This window comes from Varanus komodoensis, unplaced genomic scaffold (assembly GCF_004798865.1).
Source record: "Varanus komodoensis strain SLA01 unplaced genomic scaffold, ASM479886v1 scaffold80, whole genome shotgun sequence".
NCBI lineage: Eukaryota > Metazoa > Chordata > Lepidosauria > Squamata > Varanidae > Varanus > Varanus komodoensis.
Window position 1 is genome coordinate 1,039,017 of NW_025336482.1, and position 27,976 is coordinate 1,066,992.

At 47.9% G+C, this 27,976-nt stretch overlaps 2 protein-coding genes across 11 annotated transcripts in view; both read right to left on the reverse strand.

Annotated features, from left to right (window-relative positions):
• Nucleotides 1-235, reverse strand: part of CRTC1 (CREB regulated transcription coactivator 1) — a 37,128-nt gene extending 36,893 nt beyond the window's left edge. For 4 of the 9 annotated variants that reach the window (XM_044455865.1, XM_044455872.1, XM_044455868.1 and 1 more), the window contains exon 1: nucleotides 4-235. In XM_044455865.1, the coding sequence (XP_044311800.1) occupies nucleotides 4-132 (129 nt within the window). In that variant the 5' untranslated portion in view covers nucleotides 133-235. The remainder of the gene's footprint in view (nucleotides 1-3) is intronic. The other 5 variants (XM_044455866.1, XM_044455869.1, XM_044455867.1 and 2 more) reach the window with 4 other exon arrangements.
• Nucleotides 236-4,571: 4,336 nt separating this feature from the next.
• On the reverse strand, nucleotides 4,572-27,976 carry KLHL26 (kelch like family member 26). 2 transcript variants are annotated; one of them, XM_044456032.1, is made up of 3 exons: nucleotides 27,895-27,976; nucleotides 12,129-12,311; nucleotides 4,572-6,655 (listed from the first exon to the last, which is right to left on the reverse strand). In XM_044456032.1, exons 1-3 carry the CDS (start codon nucleotides 27,960-27,962, stop codon nucleotides 5,074-5,076), a joined length of 1,833 nt encoding a protein of 610 aa, XP_044311967.1. In that variant the 5' UTR covers nucleotides 27,963-27,976; the 3' UTR covers nucleotides 4,572-5,073. The 2 variants fall into 2 exon arrangements, with proteins under 2 accessions (XP_044311967.1, XP_044311968.1); XM_044456033.1 differs by lacking the exon at nucleotides 12,129-12,311 and having other exon boundaries at nucleotides 27,895-27,968.

A 27,976-nucleotide genomic window follows, 5' to 3' on the forward strand; every position in this document is an offset into this window, starting at 1 on the left:
CACCCGGTGGGCGCGCGTCAGGCTGAGGTCCTTCATGACCTCCTCGAAGGCCGCCGTCTCCTCGGCCTGCTTCTGGTTGTGCAGGGCGATCTTCTCACTGAATTTCCGCGGGTTGTTCGACGACGCCGCCATCTTCACCCGTCCGCATCCCTCCTCGTCTGCGCTGCTCTGCTCGCCTGCTTCGCCGCCGCCGCCTCCTCCCTCCTCCTCCTCCTCCTCCTCCTCGCCCCCGACTCGGCTCCCTCCCGCCCGCCCCCTCCCTCCCACCGGGTCCGGGCGCCACCGCCGCACTGCGCACGCGCGAGCCAGCCGCGGAGCGGAGCGCGGGGGGAGGGGGCGGGCGGGCGGCGGGCTCCGCGGGGCGCATGCTCTGCCGAAAAGGGGAACTCGAGCGCGCGACTGCGCACGCGTGGGACTGGGCAGACTGTGGGAGAAGCGCGCAGGGCGCAGGCGCGCTCGCTCTTCTCCTGCCTTCACCCACTCCTCGCCAACGCTACGGGCTGAGCGGGACGGAGGGCGCATGCGCAGTGGCTTTCTTTCGCGCCCTCTGCCCATGCGCGAGGAGCCCCTTGCCGCCGCTCCAGATTGCCTTCCTTCTTCAAAAAGCCACGTTCATTCATTCATTCATCTATCGATTTGTCAACCTCTTCCGCAAATATTTCTGCTGTGGTTCCTGCACATCTTCCAGCCCCCGGTTAGTCACGGGACTGGTTGGGTGGACTTGGAACCAGGCCCTGATTCTCACCCTAGCCTACCTTGCAGGGTTCTTGTGAAGATTTTATTTATTGAGTAGACTTCCCAATAGCTGAGGTTCTCTGGGTGGTTCATGACCATTAAAAGCATAAAATGCAGTATAAAATAAAAATAGAAAGCAAAATGAAGCCAAACAGTAATGCAAAGGCTTAAAACATAGTAACAGACTTGAAACAACAGAAACCGAAAGACTTGGGGGCATGATCCTATATGCACAATTAGAAAAGCAGCATACATCTTTCCGCATGCCCCATGTTGGATGGGGCATGCTGAAAGTCATTGACCATTTTTCTCTCTGAAGTTGCATATGATTGCCTCCAAAAATGCTTAGGGAAAAAAATAAAATGGAGAAGATGAGGGAAATCACTAATGCTGCATTGGGATGCTTGGAGGAAAAAAGGCAGGATATGAACTTTATACAAATTAAATTAATAAATGTAATAAATTATATCATTACTTATGAGGCATGACACATAAATGGAACTTCTCTAGACAGGGGCAATCTGTCTGAGAATAAATAGCAGATGCTGGCTGTAGACAGGGCAAGGCTCTGATTCTGTACTGTGCTGCATTGGAACAGAAGCACCATACACTGGTTATTCTGGCCAATTGGAACAGAAGCACCATACACTGGTTATTCTGGCCAATTAACACAACAATTAATTAATCGAATGCCACCACGGTTCTAGTCACTGATTTAGCTGTGCATTTCTCTAACCCCCTTGTAAAGCGGCGGCAGAAGATACCATATGTTCTCATAGAGAGTCCCATAGGAGCTCCATCCTATACATGTTTAGACAGAGCGAAAGTCAAGCAACTTGATGTGTTTCCTTAAGTTTTCCAAACAACATCTAATTAACGGTCCCCTATTTAAGCACTGGAGAGGGTTTTTTTGAAAATGAAGCACAAATCCATCCAGACCTCAACTTCCTTTTTCCCACTAAATAAACAAATAGACCAGCAATTGGGGTTCTTTCAGCCAAATTCCAATTTGCAGCTTTCGTGGTGTGACTTTCCAAGGGTTTCCCCTCTTCAGAGAATATCGAAATTTTCCATTCATTTGAGATTTTACAACTCCCTCTGAAGCACTGCAAAATACCTCCTCTCTTCGCCCTGTGCACTTTTTGGTCCTCAGCCCGTTTCAAACTGATGTGCATTAAAGGCCTCGTGTAAATAAAATAAAAAAGTAAAGGTGTCTGTTGTGAGGACCTCTTTATCAGAGATAAATATTCCCATCGCTTTCCGGAGAGCCAACAGGGAAGGCAGGGATGTCACTTGCACATGAAGTGCCTCTGAGCAATTTGGAAAGTCGATGCATCAGACGCATGCATGGGAAAGCTTGTTTTGATTTCACATCTGGAAAAATGCTCCCACGGTTGGGCTCCATACAACTAGAACAACCATGATCAGCAAGACATGAATGCGAAGTGCACATTCCAGCCTGCTGCAAATTTGTTTGGTTTTTTTTTTAACGTACAACATGCCTGTATTTCCCTCTTTGAAAATACAACTCTGGCCAACACAGCCAGTTAAATCCACAAAGGGAAAGGAGCACCTGTTTAATGAACAGGTAATATGGAAAGGAGTGCCAGGGCGACTTATTTTATATTGTTATTTTTTGCATTTTAATGTTTGTACTTTACAAACATTTTAATTTGTTATATTTAATGTTTGTATTTTAACTTAATGTTGTAAGCCGTCCCGAGGCTTCGACGAATGGGGCGGCATAAAAATGTTTTAATAAATAAATAAATAAAAATAAATGCATAGGAACTTCGGTAGCTTTGGGAACACTTTTGTTACCTCAGAGGAGCTGAGGTAATCCTCCTGAACCACAGTTACTATTTTTACTGTTATTTCTATCCCACCATTTTTTCTTGCAAGAACCAAGTGGACTTCATATGACCCTCCTCTGCTCTGTTTAATCCCCACGATGACGCTGTAAGGTAGGCATGTCTGAGAATTCCTGACGGGCCCAAAGTTGCCCAGTAAATTCAGTATCTTCGAAGTCCTAGTCCAGTAGTCTAACCACTAGGCAACACTACCTTCTGGCAGAATGCCCTCTTGTAAACCCCCTTTTCTCCACCCCAGTTTTGGCATACCTCCGGTTAGGGCCATGTGGCTGTTAACTTCCCACAAAGCTCTGTGGGAAAATTGTATTGTGTTGTGTAAAAATTCAACACAGTGCCCATCCTGGCTGCAGCCACTTCCCTCCACCTGGTGTGTAATGCAGGTGCCCCTTCTCTGCCATCCCCATTCTGGGCTGGTGCCACCAGAACTGGTCTGGGAGCGAAGGGTCGGGAAGAGGGACCAGCGTCTGTCCCGAGCAGAGGACCTGCAAACCATATCAAAATATTAGGAACAACCGGGGGCTGCATCAGGCTGTGATCCAGGCCGTACACGAGCTTTTCTGGCTCAAGGGAGCAATACCTGGGTATGAGGCAAACCATCTGCCCTACCAAATAACAGGCGATTGACGGCACCAGTCGTCTCCTTCAAATCCTTCACAGATTCCATCTGTACACATGGCGCATCCGTTCCACAAGTCTCCCAGCTGGTGTCTTCCAGATGTGTTGGACTACAATGCCTAGCAGCCCCACCACCCAGCCTGTGCTGGGAGTTGTAGTTCAACATGACTCGGGGAATGCTGACATTCACCATTTCCTCTCCCAGTCCTCAACCTGAAGAGGGCCGTTGTGCAGCGCCCAGGTTGCCTGGATGTCCAGCCAGGTGTGGAGGTGTGAAAAGCTCGAGGAAACGGTAGAATCAATCTGCCACTGGCAAGCACCTGGCGAGGATACCTGCAGGAATGTCATTTTCCCTATATGCCCTCCCACCCCTGAAGATCTGCAGCAAGGCCCTGCTCCGGGATCCCTCCTTGAAGGAGGTCAGGAGAGCGACTACCCAGAGCAGGGCCTTCTCTGCGGTGGCGCCCTGGCTGTGGAATGCGCTCCCCAGAGAGGTTCCTCTGGCCTGGTGCCAATGTTATATGCTTTTTGGTTTCAGGCAAAACCCTTTGTATTTGCCCATTACTTTAATATGTAATTATTTTAATTATGTTTTTTATGGACATCCTCAGTCACATTTTATCTTGTTATTGGCTGATGTATTTATTAGGTATTTATCCTACTGTAAGCTGTCCACAGACAATCTGTATTGGACGGGATAAAAATATCCTAATAATAAAGAAACAAGTCCAGTTACCAGAGCCCTGGCCTGCCAAAGTCTTGAGATGCAAAGTGGTAAAGGCCAAGATCCTCCAGCAACGTGGCACATCCAACCACCTGAAGGAGCGCTTACATCCTTATATGCCCAGCCGCCCCCTGAGATCAGCGGGAGAGGCCCTTCTCCAGGAGCCCTCCATGGAAGAAGTTAGGAGGGTGGTTACTCGGAGGAGGGCTTTCTCAGCGGTGGCGCCTAAGTTATGGAAGGCGCTCCCCAGAGAGGGCCGCCTGGCGCCGTTGTTATTTGTTTTTCCGCGCCAGGCAAAGACCTTTTTATTCAAGCAGTATTTTAAATGTTAGTATTATTGAATTTTATTTGGCCAGGGCGGCTTGTTTTATATTGTATGTTTTATATTATATATTTGTATTTTACTGTATATATTTTAAAATGTTTTTTAATTTTTTGTTGTAAGCCGCCCCGAGGCTTCGGCGAATGGGGCGGCATAAAAATGTTTTAATAAATAAATAATAAAATAAACCACCCCACCCACCCCAAAGGGAGAAGCTGACTGGAAGCATTCTAAACTTTTGGATGGGTGGAGACAGATTGCTGTGTTTCCCAGACACCACAAAGAGAACAAGACCAGGGGTGTGGTGTTTAAAATGCGTTTAAAAGGACGAACAAACAAATGCACATTTGAACGCGCTCATGCACTTTAATCTCTTTGGACTGCCCCACATCACTCCGTTCTTCTTATTGCTGTAGGCAAGCTCAAGACGTACTTGGTTGCTTCTTGATTTCATTTTGGGATCCTTTCGGTTTTGAAGTGTCCAGACACAAAGGAACTTACAGATAACAATGTACTGGGGTGCAGTTAAACCTTTTCCAGTTTATAAAAGAGGGGAAAAGGGCTTACTTAATTTCTGTAAGACAGGACATCCGTTAGAGAAGAGAAAGGACAGAAAACACTCCGACACCCATTCCCTCTCATGAGAAACACCATCATGGTGGTATTCTCAGTCCCCAGCAGAGATGGAGCGTCTGCCAGGACACAAGGATGGCAGAATGGGGATTCCAGGTTCACTTTTCTGTCAAAGACATACAACTTATGTCAGAGAAAGAGTGTTCCTCTTCAGCACGAGAGTCGTGCGAGGGTCACCTCCGGGCAGCCGCCTGCGGCAAAATCGCCGGCACGCAAGCGATACCCGCAAAGGATTCTGGGAAGTGAAGGTCCCTCTCCCACTCGTCCGTCTCCGTGTTGTACACCTGCACGATGCTGGTGACATTGTTCAAGTGCCAGTTGTAGCCCCCGATGATGAAGATCTTCCTGTTGAGCACGCAACAGCCGGCCTCGGACTGTCCCGTCCGCATAGGAGTCACCATGGTCCACTGGTTGCACTCCGGGACGTAATACTCCACCGCCAGGACATCGAAGCAACGATCGACGTGGTCCATGCGTCCTCCCAGCGCGTAAATCCGGTCGTTGGCGCTGACCATCGCATGGAGGACGCGGGGTTCGTTCATGGGGGCCCGGAACTCCCACTGGTCCCCGGAGGGGTCGTAGCAATGCAAGGCCTTCTTGTCTTCCACCGAGATCCCGTACCCGCCCGAGATGTACAGCCGGCCTCCCGTGGTAGCCCCGGCGTGACCCCACGTCCGGCGCTTGAGCGAGCAAACGTAGCTCCACTCGTTGGTTTTGGGGCAGTACTTCTCCACGGAGGCCAGGCTGCCCGAGCGGTTCCGGCCGCCCGTGGCATAGAGGGCGCCCTGCAGGACGTTCAGCTGGAACTGGATCCGGCTCTCCTGCATGGCCTGGATGCGCAGCCAGCGGTTCAGGTGCAGGTCGTAGCGGAAGCAGAGGTCCACCGCCCCTTCGCCGCTGCGGTACTGCAGGTGCTGCCCGCCGACCACGTAGACGAAATTGTCCAGCACCGCCACGCAGGTGTGGCTGCTCCCCACCTCCATCTCCGCCAGCTCCTTGAACTGACGGGCGCTGCTGTCCAGCAAGCAGTAGACTTTGGCGCTCACGCTCCGGTCGTTGTCCGTATACGGGGTGCCCCCAAAAGTGATGAGCGAGAGGACGTCGGAGCGGATGGCGGTCCGGGGAGACTGCATCTCGTGCTGCCGGAAAGGCAGGATCTGGTAGCTGAAGGCTTCCAGGAGGTACTGGCGGCACAGGACGTCCTCCACCATGATGTCCAGAGTCTGGACGTTGTCCACCAGCTCGGAGGACTTCATGAGCGGGAAACGGATGTGGCAGAGGACCTGGCTGGCGTGGCTCCGGCGCACGGGGTCGTGCTGCAGCCAGCGGATGGCGGCCCGGAAGAGGTCGATCTCGCTGCAGCTCCGCAGCTTATTGCTCTGCAGGAAGAAGACAAGCCGCTCCAACGGCAGGTGGAGGAAGTCCTCCTCCTCCGAAATCTGGAGAAAATGGCGGAAGGTGAAGGCGTCCACCGACTCCTTCAGGGAAGCCAGGCTGAAGGTGGTGGCCATCTGGCCTATGTTGAGGCAGGTCTCCACGCTCATGGCGGACTTGAGAAATTCCTCGCAGAGCTCCACCATAGGTACCATCTGCAGGAAGACGGCTGCCCCCAGGACGTCCTGAATGCAGTCAAGGTCAAGGGTCACTTCAGCGCTGTATGCAAACTCAATGATGTGCTTCAGGCCCTTGGCTGAGACGCCCTTCAGCTCGATTACATCTTGGCTGGCTTCTCGCATCCCACCGGTGAACATGGCCCTGGAAAGGTCAAAACATGCAAGGCTTCATTGTTTAGATGAACTGCGGTCAGAATGAACAGCTTTCCCAAGGCTGGCAGAGAAATAAAATAAAATAGCAGCCGTGACTTTTTCTTTCTATCTAATCAGTTGAGACTTCTTGGAATTGGATTTTTTTAAAAAAAAATCAGGCAGGGAGTTGAACAGTCTTTAAAACATTATTTTAATATGGTGCTATAGTTTGCTTCAGTGTTTTTGTTTAAACAGAAAATGTCAAATATATTGTCCCCGGTATTAAATATTTGCAAAGTACAGAGAGTCCTTCATCATAAGGCAAGAAGGGAAACTTGTAAAACTCACTTGTTTAAAACTCAATGGCAACTTTTTGCTATTATTATTTATTGTGTTGTAAGCCGCCCCGAGGCTTCGGCAAGGGGCGGCATAGAAATGTTATAATAATAATTATTATTAATTAATAATAATTATTATTAATTATTATTATTATTATTATTATTATTATTATTATTATAATTTAACTCAGAAAAATGGATTACCTGCCTGAACATAGAACTGCTCAATGCCAGCTCAGGGGCTGGCTTTTCAGAGGACGGTTTCAGTCCTGAGTTGCTTCTGGCTGGCCCTGTAGGGAGAACCACTGCCCTGAGCCTTCCAGATGTAGGTCAGGGCTGGCTACTGAGCCATGGGCTAATATAAAAGTGGGTCAGAGGAGAGGCAGCACCCCCTTACAAATACGTGGTCAAAAACTAAGCAAAGACCCACATTTGGGTTAAAACGGGTGGGCAGAGAGCAGACCCCCCGCTGTTTATGGCCGCAACTTCCAGAGGCACCCCACGGCCTGGAACACTGGGACCTCCCTGCAGAACTTCTGGGGAGCGCCTTTCTGGCCAACTCTGGTTGCAAAGTTGGGCCTCGAAGCGAAAGAGACCTGCCAGCTCGCTCGACTGCACACTGCTCTGTCCGTGGTGCTGAAGCCACAGGTGCCATTTCAGACTCCTGAAATACTTGGTCACTCACAGTGGCTCCGTGGAGGGAGGGAGGAATGCTCCTACCACTCTGTTTTTCCACAGAAGGTTTTAAAAACATGCTACGATCTCATAAAATTAGGAAGCAATAGCATAAGAATATACAACAGCAGTCAAGCTGGGCAGTTTCAAAAGATCATTACACTAAGAAATATCTATCCACGTATCTATTAGATGTACCATTCATGCTAAAATTAGCATGCTAACAATTTTCAGTGCCTTAATTCCTTCCCCCTTATAACTGAAACCCTCTAAGAGAAGTGTATACTCTCAAACTGCTAACCTTTAACAGTCATTTTAAACCATTTCCAATTGAATTTGATCTTAACATTTAAGCCACATTAAGCTTGCTTTATTGACTTTTTTTCCGTAGCTCATATTTCATTTCAAAGGTTTTTGGCAATTAGGAAACAAAAATCGGGAACTGTATATAGCAGATAGAACTGATGTAGATATTCTTCAGTTTTGCCTGCTAGGAACGCCTCGGCAGTTCCGGGCAGCCTATAAGTACGTGTGAATGAATGAACATCAGTCATATTAATGAGCTAAAACAGATGCGAGTAGATCTGCCCCTCTTGAATGAGGTTGTCTCCAGCGTGCACTTTGCTGGGAAGTCTTCTCTGACTTCCAAAGTGCAAGATCAACACTGTTTTGAACTTCATCTAGAAGGCCAGACCTTGCAATTCAGAACTTCTCCAAAGGGCAAGACTGGGGCAGGCTGGACTAGAAACTAACAACTCAGAGGCTCCTCTTGCGTTCTTGCAAGAAAGAAGAGAGCTACAAAGAGGGTGGTTGTGGAAATGGGACCCAGCCTGGAGCACCATGACAAACTAGGAGAAAGGAGCAAGGGCTGAGTGAATAAAGGAAGCTGGCTGGGTAATAAAACAGCTCAGGGAGAAGACACGACGATTGTTCCAGATCTAGGTCATCCTTGCAGTGGGAGATTGAGGCATCGCTTCATCCCCTGCAGCCCACTGACCAGCTAAGCCACTAAAGGCTTTTTTGCTGTTGAGAACAACAAATGGAAGAATTACGAGTTCTTAAGCTGCTTCAATGTGAGAAGGCGAGAATAGCTTCCTATCAGCAAAGAGGCGTGGGAAACCAGAAACGTGGTCAAATTGTTTTGAATTTTTTCAAGCTCTGTCGAATCCAGCAATCGTCCAGATTGATATGGCTGCAACGTGCTTCTCCGTGCCCTCGTCACGCTTTGTCCTTGGTGTGAAGCAAAACCAGAGCAAGCTCAAAACAAGAGCACACCAGTCCTTAGAATAGCCCTCTTTAACACACAACAAAAAGAAGGAACACTCGAAGTAATTACGGCCTGGCAGCCACACGCCCGGATTCAAATAGGGCCATTAGCATCTGCCTCCATTAATTGTTTGCTTGTTCAGGAGAACCTTAAAGCTCCAGGGGTTTTGTGTTACTAGGGAAACACAACAGCAACCCACAAAACTTATAAAAGCATGCACACGGATCTTAGGAGCCACAACCAAGCAGAAGTTAAAATGAGCAGCTGAATAAAACCACCCTCCACTTCAGGTTGTTCAGTGCACTGTTTATATATTTAATTCCATTTCTATGCAGCCCCATAAAATGGAGGTTCTATGGGAGGCTTACAATACTAGAACCGAAAAACATACATAAATTACAATAAAGCAGTTGTTAATCATATAAAAAGATAAAACAATGAACTGATTGGGTCTTTGTGTCTCTAGAACCAGCCAGCAGCCTAGGAAAAACTCCAGCTCCAGAGCGTTGGCTTTTGAAGCCCATGTGATGCCTTGTTGGGAAGCCCTCTCTGACTTCCAAACTGCAAAATCCACACAAGCAGATCCACAAGATACACCCTGCAGGTATTTTGAATTTCATCCAGAATGCCAGACATTGCAATCCAGAACTTCTCCTAAGGGCAAGACTGGGGCAGGCTGGACTAGAGACTTAACAACTCAGAGGCTCCTCCTGAGTTCTTGCAAGGACAAAGAAATACAGAAAAGGAGTTACCAGCAGCTACAAGTCTGAAATCAGGCTTCAAAAAATCAGATCTTTTAATATTTTTATTATAGACAATGTTCAACTTGTTTTATCATTGCCACCATGCCCGGGGTCGATTTATGGACCGTTGCAGTTATTTATAATTGGGTGTGTAGAATTTTCCAGTTTATGGTCATGAATATGTTTTAAATTGTGCACCATGTAAAGAGTCCTCTGGGCTGTAGGGCCATATAGAAACAGAGCAAGTCAGAAGGGGCCTCCCGGGCCATCTAGTCTGACCCCTGGCTCCAGCTGGCTCCACTCATGACATGCCCACCACATGCATGTCCAGCCTATCCTTGAACACCCGCACCGATGGGGCCTCAACCACCTCCCATGGGAGCCCATTCCATGCCCTAGTGGTCCTAACCTTCAGGAAGTGCTTCCTGGCATCCAAACTGAACCTTGGCTCCCTGAGCTTTGCTCTAATGGAAGGTGTCCTACCCTTCTCTGCAGGGGAGAACACGTCTCTACCCACCTCCGTGTGACACCCCCTCACATACCTGCATGCCGCCAACAGATCCCCTCTGAGTCTCCTCCAGGCTGAAGAGACCCAGTTTCCTCAGTCTCACCTCACACGGCTTCCCCTGCAAACCAGCCACCAACCTTGTGGCCCTTCGCTGCCCTGACTCTAACCTGGCTACATCCTTCCTGTAATGAGGGGCCCAGAACTGAACACAATACCCAAGTTGTGGGCGCACCAGAGTTGTATAGAGTGGTAGTAATACCTCTCTCGATCCAGAAGCCACGCTTCTGGCTATGCAACCAAGGGTGGTGTTCGCCCTCTTGGCCACCGCATCACACGGCTGGCTCATGTTCAGCCTGCAGTCGACCAGCACCCCGAGGTCCCTTCCACAAGTGCTGCTCTCCAGCCACTCGTCCCCCAACCTGTACTTATGGCACCCATTCCTACTCCCCAAGTGCAAGACCTCGCACTTATCCACACTGAACGCCATCCTGTTGTCTCCTGCCCACTTCCATAGTCTGTCCAGATCCTTCTGGATCCAGAGTACCTGCTCCTCAGTTGTGGCCACTGCTCCAGTTTTAGTGTCGTCTGCAAATTTGATCAGCAGACTGGTCACCCCTTCTTTCAGGTCATTGATGAAAAGACTGAACAGGATCAGACCCAGAAAAGAGCCCTGGGGGACCCCGCTTGTCACTGGCCGCCATCCCGATGATTCCCCACTAATGGTTACCCTCTGCTTTTGGTCAGTCAACCATGCCCTAATCCACCAGACAGTGCTTTGGTGTACCCAAAACTCCTCAGTTTCTCCACCAGGATATCATGGGGCACTTTGTCAAAGGCCTTGCTGGAATCCAGGTAAACCACATCCACTGCACCCCCTCCATCCAGCCACCCCCAAACCTTGTCACTGAATTGCACAAGGTTTGTCTGGCAGGACCTGTTTTTGTGGAAGCCGCATTGCATGGCCGCTGACCTCCCTTCCCTATCTAGCATCACTGTATCTCTCACTATTATGAGCCTTTCCATTGTCTTTCCTACAATGGACTTACAGCTACCTGGTCTGTTAATTCCCCATGTCCCCTCTACCACCCTTTTTGAAAATTGGGACCACTGATGCCACCCTCCAGTCCTCTGGGACTTACTTCACCCATTCTCCACGGGGGCCTCAAAAATGGAGGCCAGTGGGCGTGAGAGAACCCCTGCCAACTGCCTAAATACTCCCAGGTGTAACCCATCAGGGCCTGGTGCCTTTGTAGCGTCCAGTGCCCTGAGGAGCTCCTCAACTTCTATGGGGGTGACTCTTATCTGTGCCACTAAGTCCCCGGCCTCATCTAATCTCCCACGTGGATCTCCCCCGTCCTAGTTTGGGGAGAACAGAAGCAAAACAGTCATTTAGCATCTGTGCCTGTTCCCTCACATCAGTCACTGGATCTCCTTCCTCCTTATTAAGCGGTCCCACCACTTGTCTCCCCTTCCTCTTGCTATTTACATGTTGATAGAAGCCCTTTTTGGTGCTCTTGATCTTCTTGGCAAGTCTCAGCTCGTAATCAGCCTCAGCCTTGCGAAGAACCCTTCTGCAAGGGGCCTCCTCCTCCCGGTAGACCCTTTTCTCTACCTGCCCTAGTGCCCATTTCCTATGAAGGCTCTTCTGCAGAAATACAGCAAACAAATGAATTACGAAAGCCAGCACATGCCGATAGAAAGGGCAGAGAGAGCAATGGTTTGGCTTTCCTCTTTTAAAACTGCCTGTCATATCTGTTTTGAGTGGGGGTCCCTCATGAGCCTCGTGGGCCTGTCTGCGGGGGCCACAGAGGCTCTCTGAAGGGGCTGCCAGGGTGGGGAGCCGGGTCCTTCGGCGGGCAAAGAGACTTCACGCCAGGCCTTTCCCATCTGGGCTGGGCTGATGCCCACAGCGGGCTTGCAAGGGAGAAAAGCGACACCTGTGGGTCTCTCACCTGAAGTAATCGCTGCAGGCGGCCAAAACCACTTTGTGGACCTGAAACACCTCGTTGTTGATGGTGAGGATGACATCGAGCAATTGTGCCTGTGCCCGGAGGGAAGCCAAGCCCTGGAGAAGCGTGGTGCTGTGGCCCGGAGCAGAGAACGTGCATTTCAGGGCGCTGCACTTGTCTGCCATGCTAGAAAGGGGGGGAGACAGATGTTAGTGGGGCGGGTTGATTGCCTGTAATTGGCTGCCGAGGGTCCTGATTACATATGTATTTTATTTATTTATTCATGGTTTCTGTATGCTGTCCCATTACTAAAAAAAAAGTCTCCGGGCAGGTTACAGAGAGCGAACCAAAAGAACAGAACCCGTAACAACGCACATCTGAAAAAGGGTACACTGCATCTAAAATAGGAATAAAAACAGAGATAAAACCAGTTAATTTTTTAAAATACTGGGAAAATAAAAAGGTGTTTGCCTGGCGCTGAAAGGAATAGAGCGACGGCGCCAGGCAAACCTCCCTGGGGAGCGTGTTCCATAGTCGGGGTGCCACCGCAGAGAAGGCCCTTCTCTGAGTAGCCGCCCTCCTGACCTCCTTCAAAGAGGGTTCCCGGAGAAGGGCCTCCGCCTCCGCTCTCGGGGGTGGGCCGGCACGTAGGGAAGCAGGTGCTCACTCAGGTGTCCAGGACCCAAGCCATGTAGGGCCTTATAGGTCATTACCAGCACCTTAAATTGGGCCCGGACTTCAATTGGCAGCCAGCATAGACAGTACAGGACCAACGTGACAGGACCTGACCACCAAAACCTGGAAGCTTCCTCCAATTGTAACTCTTCATCAGGGGTGTGGAACCCTTGCGGCCCACGGGCCACATCCCATTTTGGAGAAACTCTCACGGGCCGCGTGGGTGGAACTGAAGGTGAAGGAGGCGGGGCTGAAGCATGATATGGGAGTATCTGCTGGTACTCATTAATAAGCTGGCAGCTCTATTCTGGACCAACTGAAGTATCCATAAGCAGAGCCAGAGCAAAAGGTCCGTTTGGTTCCCATGAACATTTCGGGGAAGGCAAACAAAGTGCCAAGCTGGTTCCCCAGTGGAAGCCCAAACACAAAGGTCCGAGGGGGTGCTTACCCCTGAAGTCATGGCCTGTGGGAAGCAACCTGGGGGCAATCCCACCCGTCCCAATATCCCATGGAAACCAGCTTCTTTTTCATTTGGGGGCAATCCCACCCGTCCCAATATCCCATGGAAACCAGCTTCTTTTTCATTTGGGGGCAATCCCACCCGTCCCAATATCCCATTGAAATCAGCTTCTTTTTCATTTCCACCCACTAGTTCTAGTCCGGTCCTTGGAAAACTTCTCTATCTTGTGCAGGACACCCCTTTAACTCTCAAGTGTCTTGCATTTTCTCTTTCTAGATTAAGCAATCTACTGCTTCTCAGGGGTATGGCAAAAATAGAGTTAGCTCCCCAGTGGGATCGGAAGGAATTCTATCTTCTGCATTTCAAAACTAAGTCCTGCCCCATTCTCCCCAGAAAAACAGGGTGAAAACAAGGCAGAAATATTTGCAAAGGACTGACGAGCGAGAAGCACTTTGCAAGATAATGTTGGAGTCCAATTAATGTGCAGCAATGGGGGAATGGGTTAGAAAAACAGCTGAAAAAACCAAACAGCACATGTGTGTTGTGAGGCTGTTGTGTCACTGTAATCAGGAAGAAAAAGTCAGGGACGCAGAGGTGCAGAAACAGTCTTGAATAATTCTTTGACGATTCAAGCCAGCTTCCAGAGAATATGGAGATCTACCTTGCTTGTGGTTGTAGGAAAGCAGGTCAGGAAAGGGGCTGACTGCCTTTATAGGGACTCGGATTCCCCCAAGCAATTCAGAAAGAACTTTTTCAACTTCCCCACCAACTCCAAACTCCCAGCTCAAGTTCTTCAACTAGAAGGAGTTTGACTTTTCAAAAAAGTTTCTCTTTTAAAAAGTGAATTAAGGCTTCGCACCCTCCTGCGGTTCCAATCGTCCACTCAATGGGAAGTCATTTTAATTGAGGTGCTACTCTCACGAAGTTCAGTTCCTGACAAAATTAACTATATTCGAATTTCTCATGCCCTGCCTCATGCGATGAGGGGGCAGAAATTAGGTAAAGGGCCTTTTCTACTGCTGCTCCCCAATTCTGGAACACCCCTCCTTAGGAAAATTCACCTGGTGCCATGTCTGTTTTCCTTTTGGCACCAGGAGAAGACATATTTTTGGGGGAAATTTTTAATGTTTAGCCTGTATGCTGTGGTCCTTTTTAATTGTTTTTATAGATGTTTAATTCATTATGTTTCAATTGGTTTTTCAATGTGCTTTTACTCTGTTAGTATGTTTTATGCATTGTAAGCTGCCTAGGAAGGCCTTGGCAATTATAGGCGGCCTGTAAATACAAGCAAATAAATAAATGTGGTAAGTAAAACATCTAAGTAAAACTCCACAATTTGCCCATCTTATTCAGACCAACACGCAATGCTTCCCCAGAGCCAGAAAAATCTGGGGTCCCATCCAGGTATAGCTTTATTACAGAGTTGGAACTCGACAGGTTGCCTTCTATGAAGGCCTGCAACACCTTCTAGAAATAACACCAAGAAATGATGTCTGTATCATCACGGGGGATTGGAATGCTAAAGTAGGAAGCCAAAAGATAACCGGAATAACAGGCAAGTTTGGCCTTGGCGTACAAAATGAAGCAGGGCACAGGCTGGCAGAATTTGGTCAAGAGAATGAGATGGTCATAGCAAAGACTGTTTTCCAACAACCCAAGAGACAACTCTACACATGGACATCACCAGACAGTCAACAAAGAAATCAGATTGACTATGTGGTCTGCGGCCAAGATGGAGAAGCTCTATACAGTCAGTAAAAACTAGACTAGGAGCTGACTGTGGCTCAGATCATGAGCTTCTTCTTGCAAAATTTAGGTTTGAATTGAAGAAAGTAGGGAAAAGCACTAGGCCACTCAGGTATGACCTAAATCATATTCCTGATGAATACACAGTAGAGGTGACAAATAGATTTAAGGAATTAGATCTGATACACAGAGTGCCTTAAGAACTATGGGTGGAGGTTTACAACATTGTACAAGAGGTAGCAACTAAAACCATCCCAAAGAAAAAGAAATGCAAGGAAGCAAAATGGCTGTCTGAGGAAGCTTTACAAATAGCTGAGGAAAGAAGGGAGCGAAAGGCAAGGGAGAAAGATACGCCCAATTGAATGCAGAATTCCAAAGAACAGCTAGAAGAGATAAGAAGGCCTTCTTAAATGAACAGTGCAAAGAAATAGAAGAAAACAATAGAATAGGGAGGACCAGAGATCTCTTCAAGAAAATTGGAGATATGAAGGGAACGTTTCACGCAAAGATGGGCATGATAAAGGACCAAAATGGCAGGGACCTAAGAGAGGCAGAAGAGATTAAGAAGAGGTGGCAAGATTACACAGAAGAACTATACAAGAAAGAGCTTAACGTTCCTGATAACCATGATGGGGTGGTCACTGACCTCAAGCCAGACATCCTGGAAGGTGAAGTCAAATGGGCCTTAGGAAGTCTGAGCAACAACAAAGCTAGTGGAGGAGACAGTATTCCAGCTGAGCTATTAAAAATCCTAAAAGATGATGCAGGTAAAATGCTACATTCAGTATGCCAGCAAATTTGGATAACACTACAGTGGCCACAGGAATGGAAAAGGTCAGTTTACATTCCAATTCCAAAGGGCAATGCCAAAGAATGTTCGAACTACCGCACCATTGCACTCATTTCACATGCTAGCAAAGTTATGTTCAAAATCCTACAAGCTAGGCTCCAGGAGTATGTGGACCGAGAACTACCAGAAGTACAGGCAGAGTTTCGAAGAGGCAGAGGAACTAGAGATCAAATTGCTAACATACACTGGGTCATTGAGAAAGCTAGGGAGTTCCAGAAAAACATCTACTTCCGCTTCATTGCCTATGCTAAAGCCTTTGATTGTGTGGATCACAACAAATTGTGGCCAGTTCTTAAAGAGATGGGAGTACCAGACCATCTTATTTGTCTCTTGAGAAACCTATATGCAGGTCAAGAAGCAACAGTGAGAACTGGACATGGAACCACTGATTGGTTCAAAATTGAGAAAGGAGTTCGGCAAGGCTGTATATTGTCCCCATGCCTATTTAACACTTGAAGAGCATATAGTGAGAAAGGTGGGGCTAGATGAATCACCAGTTGGAATTAAGATTGCTGGGAGAAATATCAACAACCTCAGATATGCAGATGATACCACTCTCATGGCAGAAAGTGAAGAGGAACTAAAGAGCCTCTTGATGTGGGTGAAAGAGGAGAGTGCAAAAGTTGGCTTGAAACTCAACATTAAGAAAACTGAGATCATGGCATCCGGTTCTATCACTTCCTGACAAATAGGTGGGGAAGAAATGGAGGTAGTGATATATTTTATCTTCCTGGGCTCCAAGATTACTGCAGACAGGGAATGCAGCCAAGAAATTAAAAGACGCTTGCTCCTGGGGAGGAAAGCTATGGCAAATCTAGACAGCATACTAAAAAGCAGAGACACCACTCTGCCAACAAAGGTGCGTACAGTCAAGGCGATGGTTTTCCCAGTTGCAATGTATGGCTGTGAGTTGGCCCATAAGGAAGGCTGAGCACCGAAGAATCGAGGCCTTTGAACTGTGGTGCGGGAGGAGACCCTGCGAGTCCCTTGGACCGCAAGGCAATCAAACTGGTCAGTCCTAGAGGAGATCAACCCTGACTGCTCTTTAGAAGGCCAGATACTGAAGATGAAACTCAGATACTTTGGCCACGTAATGAGAAGGAAGGACTCCCTGGAGAAGAGCCTGATGCTGGGAACAATAGATGGCAAAAGAAAAAGGGGACGGCAGAGGATGAGGTGGCTGGATGGGGTCACTGAAGCAGTCAGCATGAGCTTGGGTGGACTCTGAGGGATGGTGGAGGGCAGGAAGGCCTGGAGGAACGTTGTCCATGGGGTCGCGATGGGTCAGATGCTACTTCGCAACTAACAACAACAACAACTCATCCTAGGAAGAGCAGCTTGCATGGCGAAGATCCCAACTCTGGCACCTCCAGGTAAAGTTATGAAAGGCTGGCTTTCCTGCCTGAAATTCTGCATAGCTACAGTGTCGGTCCTGAGCTAGAATGACTCAAGGTGACTCGGTGACAGGCGTCTTTCTATGACCACACTAATATAACACCTGTTCTAAGTGTGTAGGAAAAATGGAACACCAATTTTAAGTCATGAAAAATCATGCTGGCAGGGGAAGATTAATTGCATTTCCTGAGCCCAGCTCACCTAATGAGGTAGCAGAATGAAACAGAAAGGTTTTTAGAAAGTTAAATTAAAAAGTTAAATGAGAAAGTTTTTTAATTCAGTTTTGCACTTCAGCCAGTCATGGTTACTACCCTGCTAATTGGTCCAGGAGCGGCATTAAGAATCCTAGGCCGAACCTGAACATAGGCTGAACCAAACAGAGCCAGAAGATAGAAATGGACACCCTGTACCCTCTAACCTCGGCTGAAACTGCCATTTTGATGGCACGGCAGTTTACTCACAAGGTTAGCGCCTGAACTCAAGTGGGTGTTCGTTCCGCTCTGCTTTTCCCTGCAGGAGTTCCCATTTGAAATCCCATCGTAGTTCTTCCAAGACTGCAGGGTTTTTCTCTCTAGCTCGGCTCCTTCTTTCCAGGCAAATGGTGAACTACTGGGCATATTTATGAAATTTACAAACAATTCTATTATGCATGTTCCCTTAATAGAATCCCTTATACATCTCTTACTTGTGTAGATTGCCTTCTATTAAAAATTGGCACATTTTTGTCTGAGAAGAACCTTGAGAAACAAAGCATCCCACTCATTCTAAAGAAAATTATTTCATGCAACTGTTTTCCAGAATTTTTTTAAATATAGCATCCCCCTCCCTGCCTCCCTGCAAATCCTTCTGGTTCCTCCCATCTTTAACATATCTGCAGGAGAGGCCCTGCTCCGGGAACCCTCCCTGAAAGAGGTAAAGATGGTCTCCACCAAGAGGGCCTTCTCTGCAATGGCCCACAAACTGTGGAATGCGCTCCCCAGAGAGGGTCGCCTGGCACCGACATTATATTCTTTTCGGTGCCAGGTGAAAACCTTTTTATTTGCCCACCGTTTAAAGAATTAGGAATTTTTAAACTGGTTTTACCTATCTACAGTTGCATTTTGATTTTGCTTGGGTTTTTTTAGCCTGATTCAGCTTTGATATTGTTTTAATTGGTGATACGTTACTGTTCCCCTTCATGGATCACTGCCGTGCCTTGGCAAAGGGGCTTGTGTAGCACAATGAAGCAAAGAGGGATGCCATGCAGGGGCACCCAAGACGGACAGGCCATAGCAGAGAGCTCTGCTAAAGGTGATCCACTGGAGAAGGAAATGGCAGCCCACTCCAGTCCCCTTGCCATGAAATCCCCACGGACAGTACCAAAAGGCAAAATGGTATGATGCTGGAAGATAAGCCCCTCAGGTCGGAAGGTGTCCAGTGTGCTACTGGGGACGAGCAGAGGGCTAGTACTAGTAGCACCAGAAAGAGTGAAGCGACTGGGTCAAAGCCGCAAGGACACTCAGCTCTGGATGTGTCTGGTGGTGAACGGAGAGTCCGATGCTGCAAAGATCTATACTCCATAGGAACCAGGAATGTAAGATCCATGAATCAAGGCAAGCTGGACGTGGTCAAACAAGAGATGACAAGACTGAACAGCAACATCTTGGGAATCAGCGAACTAATATGGACAGGAATGGGTGGATTTAATTCAGATGACCATCAGGTATCCTACTGCGGGAAAGAATCCCTCTGAAGAAATGGAGTAGCCTTCACAGTCAATAAATGAGTAGGAAAAGCAGTACTGGGATACAATCTCCAAAATGAGAGAATGATCTCAGTTCAAATCCAAGGCAAACCATTCAGCATCCCAGGAGTCCAAGTCTGTGCCCCAACCACTGGTGCTGAAGAGGCTGAAGTTGACCGGTTCTATGAAGGCCTACAACATCTTTTAGAAATAACACCAGAAAATGACATCCTTATCATCATGGGGGATTGGAATGCTAAAGTAGGAAGCCAAAAGATAAGCGGAATAACAGGCAAGTTTGGCCTTGGCGTACAAAATGACGCAGGGCACAGGCTGGCAGAATTTGGTCAAGAGAACACACTGGTCATAGCAAAGGCTCTTTTCCAACAACCCAAGAGACGACTCTACACATGGACATCACCAGACAGTCAACAAAGAAATCAGATTGACTATGTGGTCTGCGGCCAAGATGGAGAAGCTCTATACAGTCAGTAAAAACTAGACTAGGAGCTGACTGTGGCTCAGATCATGAGCTTCTGGTTGCAAAATTTAGGCTGAAATTGAAGAAAGTAGGGAAAAGCACTAGGCCACTCAGGTATGACCTAAATCATCTTCCTGATGAATATACAATAGAGGCGACAAATAGATTTAAGGAATTAGATCTGATAGACAGAGTGCCTTAAGAACTATGGACGGAGGTTCGCAACATTGTACAAGAGGTAGCAACTAAAACCATCCCAAAGAAAAAGAAATGCAAGAAAGCAAAATGGCTGTCTGAGGAAGCTTTACAAATAGCTGAGGAAAAAAGGGAAGCAAAAGGCAAAGGAGAAAGAGAAAGATACACCCAATTGAATGCTGAATTCCAAAGAACAGCTAGAAGAGATAAGAAGGCCTTCTTAAATGAACAGTGCAAAGAAATAGAAGAAAACAATAGAATAGGGAGGACCAGAGATCTCTTCAAGAAAATTGGGGACATGAAGGGAACATTTCATGCAAAGATGGGCATGATAAAGGACCAAAATGGCAGCGACCTAAAGCAGCAGAAGAGATTAAGAAGAGGTGGCAAGATTACACAGAAGAGCTATACAAGAAAGAGCTTAACGTCCCTGATAACCACGATGGGGTGGTCACTGACCTCGAGCCAGACATCCTGGAAGGTGAAGTCAAATGGGCCTTAGGAAGTCTGAGCAACAACAAAGCTAGAAAAGACAGTATTCCAGCTGAGCTATCCATAATCCTAAAAGATGATGCAGGTAAAGTGCTACACTCAATAGGCCAGCAAATTTGGATAACATTACAGTGGCCACAGGAATGGAAAAGGTCAGTTTACATTCCAATTCCAAAGGGCAATGCCAGAGATTGTTCAGACTACCACACCATTGCATTCATTCCACATGCTAGCAAAGTTATGCCCAAAATCCTACAAGCTGGGCTCCAGCAGTATGTGGACCGAGAACTACCAGAAGTACAGGCAGGGTTTCGAAGAGGCAGAGGAACTAGAGATCAAGTTGCCAACATACACTGGATCATGGAGAAAGCTAGGGAGTTCCAGAAAAACATCTACTTCTGTTTCATTGACTATGCTAAAGCCTTTGACTGTGTGGATCACAACAAATTGTGGCCAGTTCTTAAATAGATGGGAGTACCAGACCATCTTATTTGTCTCTTGAGAAACCTATATGCGGGTCAAGAAACAACAGTGAGAACTGGACATGGAACCACTGATTGAGAAAGGAGTTCGAAATTGAGAAAGGAGTTCGGCAGGGCTGTATACTGTTGCCCTGCCTATTTAACTTATATGCAGAGCAGACCATGAGAAAGGTGGGGCTAGATGAATCACAAATTGGAATTAAGATTGCCAAGGGAAATTTCAACAACCTCAGATATGCAGATGATACCACTCTAATGGCAGAAAGTGAAGAGGAACTGAAGAGCCTCTTGATGCGGGTGAAGGAGGAGAGCACCAAAGCTGACTTGAAACTCAACATCAAGAAAACTAAGATCATGGCATCCAGGCCTATAACTTCCTGGAAAATAGATGGGGAAGAAATGGAGATAGTGACAGATTTTATTTTCCTGGGGCTCCAATATCACCGCAGACGGAGACTGCAGCTAAGATATTAAAAGATGCTTGCTTCTTGGGAGAAAAGCTATGGCAAATCTAGGCAGCTTACTAAAAAGCAGAGACATCACCCTGCCGACAAAAGTGCGTATAGTCAAGGCTATGGTTTTCCTAGTTGCAATGTATGGCTGTCAAAGCTGGATCATAAGGAAAGCTGAGCGCCAAAGGATTGAGGCCTTTGAATTGTGGTGCTGGAGGAGATGCCTGCAAGTCCCTTGGACCGCAAGGCGATCAAACCGGTTAGTCCTAGAGGAGATCAACCCTGACTGCTCTTTAGAAGGCCAGATCCTGAAGCTGAAGCTCAAATACTTTGGCCACCTAATGAGAAGGAAGGACTCCCTGGAGAAGACCCTGATGCTGGGAACAATTGAGTGCAAAAGAAAAAGGGGACGGCAGAGGATGAGGTGGCTGGATGGAGTCACTGAATCAGTTGGCGTGAGCTTAGTTGGACTCCAGGGGATGGTGGGGGACAGGAAGGCCTGGAGAAATATTGTCCATGGGGTTGCAATGGGTCGGACATGACTTCACAAATAGCATAATATAATATATCATACATTATTGTTGGTTTTATGTATATTCTTAATTATGTATTGTTTTGAGCATCAATTGTTTGTTTTGATTTCTTTAATAAAGATTTTTATTAAGATTTTAAACTAAAAACTAAAAACATCAATCATCAAATACATCGGACGTACCGGGTCAGCCCCCTACAACATATCTTTTTAACATTCTATAATCATATTCAAATTGATTTATAAAAATTTAAAAACATCTTTAAATCTAAGCCAAGTCCCATTTCTCCAGCCAATCATAAAAAAAGTTTGTTTTGATTTCTGTAAGTCGTCCTGAGATGCTTTGCATATAGGAGAGCATATATTTTAAATAAATATGGAATATTTTCACATAGTTGCAGAAATTACACTGAATCATCCCATCCCAGGCTTTCAAATGTTCATATCAAGCAACTTGGACCCTTGACCAGCCTTCTGTGGCAACAACAGGCGAACTGAAAAAAAAGGATATTTAACTTTATTGCATAAACATGGCAATGAAAAGGATGCTGTGACCCAAAGTCCACAGAATCAGTTAAATTCAGAATTAGTTTTGCAAAACACAGGTGGTGGCTTCAAGGCTGTACCAGCAGGAAGATTAGGAAATGAGAGGTTAGGAAAAACATCGTTAGGAAAAACATGGTCTCAAACCTCTCAAGGACAATGGCTCCTCATGCCCTTAAGGTATGAATTCCACCTGTCACTCCCTAGAATTTACTGTTCTGATTACATACAGGGGGGAGAGATAAAAGAAGGGTTCTCCAGCCAACTATTTGTCCCTACTCCTGAGAGAGAGAACTCCCTGCCAGGGGCCATTTGTACTTTGACTAGCTATTCTTGAGAAAGCTCTGTTAAGTACTGTGTTATTAGCCAAAGAACAGCTGGCTTTAACATTTTAGGTCTGGGGTGGTCAAAAGGCTTGGAATCTCATGTGTAAATTCTTAATCTGTATATTGCTATCCACTTCCCCCTTCCTCTCCCAATCTGTGCCCCTTTCAGATTAAGACTGCTCCTATTACGTGTGTTTTGTTTAATAAAGTTCTGTTTCCCAGGTACTTGGGTAGTTGTGTGTTCAGCCCAGTGTGGCCAACCCCTTGAAAGAACTGGGGGTGAAGGTCTTCTTCCTGGAGACTGCTGGGAGCTTGGGACTCATGTTCACACACGCAAACTAGAATACAAAGGAATTTAGAAGGGCATGCCACTTAAGGCAGGTCACTCAATACCTCCTGGTTTTGCCTGCACAGCCACTGTTCTTCTGCTTCTGAAGCAGCAATTGAACTCCTCAAAAATAAAAACAGATATATAATACAATCAGTGTCTTTCAGATAAATCAGACGTAGCCATGGTTACGGAAACATTTCAGATCTGTCGTCATAAAATCAGGGAAAATGACAACCTGGAATAATTAATTGCACAAGGGGGTGGATGTTGGAGGGTCTTAAGTCAGGGCAGGGTCTTGGTGTGCTCCAGTCCAATGCAGGGCTAAATTCATTTTTGCAAAATAGAACTTGATGGCTTGTTTTCTGGAATGGTCCACCCAAGCGTCTTAAATTTACATGGCAAGACTGTGTATTCAGGAAGTCTTAGAAGTTGCAAGTTTGGGAAATCTTTTCCTGCACCTGGCTAAGGTGTCATGGTGAGCACCGATGCAGATGGCTTTGTCTTATTCTTGAAGGAGTAGACTCTGTGGACGCCAGGCCATGGCAACTCCCATCTCCTATGAACACCAGTGGCTGGGAAACATGGGCATAACCATAAGGAGAGCCAGTGTGGTGTAGTGGTTAGAGCATGGGACTGGGACTCAGACGATCTGGGTTCTAGTCCCCGCTCAGCCATGGAGCCAACTGGGTGGCTTTGGGCCAGTCACAGACTCTCAGCCCAACCTGCCTCACAGGGTTCTTGTGGGGAGAAGATGGAGGAGGAGATGTAAGCTGCCTTGAGCCCTTTGCAGGAAAAAGGCAGGATATAAATAAATAAAATAACATGAGAAGAATGCCAGACAGCCAAAACAAAGTTGGATCCAGCAGAACTCCTCTTGACTCCTCTCCACAAACATTATAACAAATATCAGGCTGCATGGATGAAAGGCGAAGCAGCCTTGAAAAAAATAAAACAGAAATGAGAACACAGAACATAAGATTCTAGACATGCTGTCTGGGGGCATTAAAAATAACAAGGATTTTATTGTTAAAATCCAGGACCATCCAGGACCACTTTTAACCTGTACTGTCTTGGGAGCTCAGAGTGTCTATCAACATTGCAAACATGTGTACAAAACTTAGTCTGTAAGTATTTAATAACAAAATGGGGTTGATAAGGGAGACACACAGAGCAAGGGAAAAGAGACAAACTTTTGAGGGCAGGTGGATAGGATTTGGTGATGGAAAGGTAAGTGCAGACCAAACATGAGCGAGGGCAGTTTGATCCCCCTCCGCCTTGAAGGTTTAAGTATTAGGAGATGAAATTTTAGGTGGGTGAAAGGCATACTTTCTGGGGTTTGTGGGGACAAGAGGGCAGAAGAGACAGCTGAGGCAAAGGAGAAAAGATGGGGAATGTGCTGTTTGTGTGTGTCAAAGTTACTGGAACTGAAAGGGACTTAAGAAGACAGCAATGTAGAAAACCTACAGGCCTGTACAGGGGAAAGAAAAGGTACAGAAATTAGAAATAGATGGAGCAGTTACATGGGGGAGATGAAGAACATGGAGCAACTAGAAAGATAAAAAACAGGAAAAACACATATACTAAGGAGCATGGGTGAGCCGGGAGCTGAAAGCCAGCGGTTCTATTTGTGGGGCAGAGGCAGAACAGAAGGGAAAGAGTTGGGAGGAGGAGAACTAGGAATCAGCTGTGTGGTAGGGAAAGGACAACCATTTACCCAAAGTAGGGCTTAAGGTTGGGAACAATTCAGCAGCAAGGGGGGGGGGATCAAGGTCTGGCATTTATAGGGTAAGGCCCTCTTAGAGATGCACTGAGATGGGATGACGCTGCAGAAAAGGTGAGGCAGGACACCTAAAAGGCAGAAGGAGCCTTAAAAGAGCAGAGAGAACTGGCATTCAGTAAGGACAAGGGTCAGGTCCTTCACCTAGGAAAAAGAAACCAAAGAAACCAAATGTATCGGTACAAGATGGGGAATACGTGGCTCGACAGAACTGCAAAAGGCCTCAGAGTAATTGCAGGCAACGGACTAAATATGAGGCAACAACACGATGCAGCTGGCAAACTGGCAAGTGTTATTCTGGGATGCATTAATAGAAGTATTACTTCCAAACTGTGAGAAGTAGTTGTTTGCCTAAACCCCTCTCTACTCAGACCCCATCTGGACCAGTGTCTCCAGTTCAGGGCACCAAGATTTGGACACAGGCAAGATTTGGCGGGACAACTCCAGGCACTCTTGGATGAAACTGACTATCTGGACCCATTTCAGTTTGGCTTCAGACCCGGGTACGGTACTGAATCTGCCTTGGTCGCCCCGTACGATGACCTGTGCAGGGAGAGAGACAGGGGGAGTGTGTCCCTGTTGGTTCTTCTGGACCTCTCAGCAGCTTTCGATACCATTGATCATGGTGTCCTCCTGGATAGGCTGGCCGGGTTGGGAGTAGGAGGCTCTGCGTGGCGGTGGTCCCACTCCTACCTGGCCAGCCGATTCCAGAAGGTGGTGCTGGGGGACCATGGCTCTGCGCCACGGCAGCTATGTCATGGGGTTCTGCAGGGGCCCATTTTGTCCCCCTTGCTATTCCACATCTACATGAAACCGCTGGGAGAGGTCATCAGGAGGTGTGGGCTGCAGAGCCATCAGTACGCTGATGAGACCCAGCTCTACTTCTTGTTTGCATCTGCTCCAGGTGAGGCGGTGGCTGTACTGAGCCGAGCTAATGGGCTGGATGAGGGCCAAAAAACTGAGGCTCAATCCAGGTAAGACGGAGGTCCAGTTGGTGGGCAGTGCGGGTCCCCAGGTAGGTGATTTTGGCCCTGTCCTGGACGGGGTAGCGCTCCCTCTAAAGGATGGGGTCCGCAGCTTGGGAGTGCTCCTTGACCCGGATCTGTCCCTGGAGTTCCAGGTGGCAGCGGTGGCAAGGAGTGCTTTCTTACAACTTCGACTGATCCACCAGCTGCGTCCTTGCCTGGGTAAGCAGTGCCTAGCAACAGAGATACATGCTCTGGTAACTTCCCGCCTGCATTCCAGCAATGCGCTCTACGTGGGCTGCCCTTGAAAATGGTCCGGATATTTTGACTGGTGCAGAATCAAGCTGCCAGGCTGCCGACAGGGACCGGCCGTTGCTCTCACTTAACGCCGGTCCCCTACCAGCTCCACTGTCCCAGTTGAAGTCCGGGCCCAATTCAAGGTGCGGGAAACCTATAAAGCCCTAAGCGGCTTGGGACCAGGATACCTAAAGGACGGCCTCCTTCCTCATAAGCCCTCACACCCCCTAAGATCTGCAGGAGAAGCCCTGCTCCAGGAACGCTCTCTAAGAGAGGTAGAAAGACCATCAACTCGGAGCAGGGCCTTCTCTGTGGTGGCACCCAGACTCTGGAATGCGCTCCCCAGAGAGGTATGGCTGGCGCCGAGCTTATACTCTTTTTGGTGCCAGGTCAAAACCTTTTTATTTAAACAGTATTTAAAAATCAGCAACTTTTAACATGAGTCGTTCTTGTTTTGTGATATACTGTTTTGTTTTATATATTATTCTGTTTTAATTTTATTTATTAGAAATTGTCATGATTTTAATTGTTCTTTTAAACGTTGTATGCTGTCCTGAGATTTTTATACAATACGACAGCTTATAGAATCTTTTAATAGATAAATAATAAATAATAGTCAGATTTAAGGAAAATGGAGAAAAATTAGAAAGGGACAGAGAAGGGCAACAGAAATGAACCAGGGTGTCGAAACACTGCCATGTGAAGATGGAGAGAACTGGGCCTTGAGAAGAGAAGATTAAGAGGGGACATGCTGACCCAGTAAATGGCCCTGTGCCACAAGAGGAAGGTCATGATCTCTTTTTACTGATACCAGAGCGTGGGTGGCAGAATAATTAACTCAGGTTGCAGCATCTCTGATTTAAGTGAGATACAGGAAGAGCTTCTCTCCATCAGAGCAACATGACCTGCAGCCAGTTGCGCAGGGAAGCTGAGGGCTCTGCCCTGCAGCAGCCGTTCAAGGCTAAATGGGACAGTCATCTGAGCGGGTGGCACAAACAGCTAACCTGCGAGGGCGGGGGGCTGTACCAGGTGGGCTTCTCAGCCCCTTCCAACTCCACTATTCTATGAGCTGCTTCCCCCTCCCTGCTTATTCCATCCAGCTGCAAGAGCTGTCTAGGGGAGAAGCAAAAATGGGAATGGGGAGAAAAGGCAGCAGAGTTGATGGGTTGAATCCCCTATTCCAGGGGATATAGGGCAGCTACCCTGGAGGGGCGCGGAAAAAGCGATGGGGGTACAACCGTTACATGGCTGAATCATAGGGTGGAGGCAAAGGGGCAGCTGGACTGGCAGGGGATGAGCAAGGCAGGTGAACAGCATCTAGGGGAAGTGGCAAGCGGGGGAGGAAAGACCCTTGGGGCAGAGAAAATGGGGTGAGACTTGAGAGAGAGAACACAGGAAACCAGGAGAAAGGAGCAGCTATGGGGAAATAATAAAAGGAAGGCCCACCCATCCTAATGCCTGCAGTCAAAACAATAATTACTCGCCATTCAAGAGGTCAAAAATGCACAGTATGGCAATATACAGCAGCATTTTAAAAACAGTAATTAAAACTATAAAAGAGAATATTAATGTAATTATCTCCTGTTATTTTGACAGGGGGGACGTGTGGGCAAAACTGTGGGGCGAGAGGGTCAGCCTCACGGGAGGACGGGAACGGCAAGGGGCCCCTCCTCGCCCCCTCTTGCTCGTCAGCCCCCGCACCTCATGTGCGGGCAGGGCCGAGGGCCAAGAGGCGGCCCCCACAAAGGCCCGGGAGATACTCCCTCCCTCTCCTCTGCTCCTCGCGTCCCTGCAGAACGAGCGGGGCGGAGCCGTGGGGCGAAGAGGGCCGCCCCGCGGGCCCCCTCCGCCTGGCCCATGTGCGGGCCGGAGCGCGAGGAGAGCGCGAGGCCCGCGTGCTGCACCTGGCGCAGATGCGCGGCCCAGGTGCGGCGAAGGGGCGGGGGCGCCGCACCCGCCCGGCCCGGCCCGCCCGGCCCCCTCCCCGCCCCTCCCCTCCCCTCCCCGCCCGGCACTGCGGGCGCAGCGACGGCCCCGCCGCGCTCACCTGCTCCCACCGCGGGGGCCGCCGCAGACAGGCGTGGGCGGCCGCTCGGCGCCGCCGGACTCCGCCATCTTCCTCGGCCCGG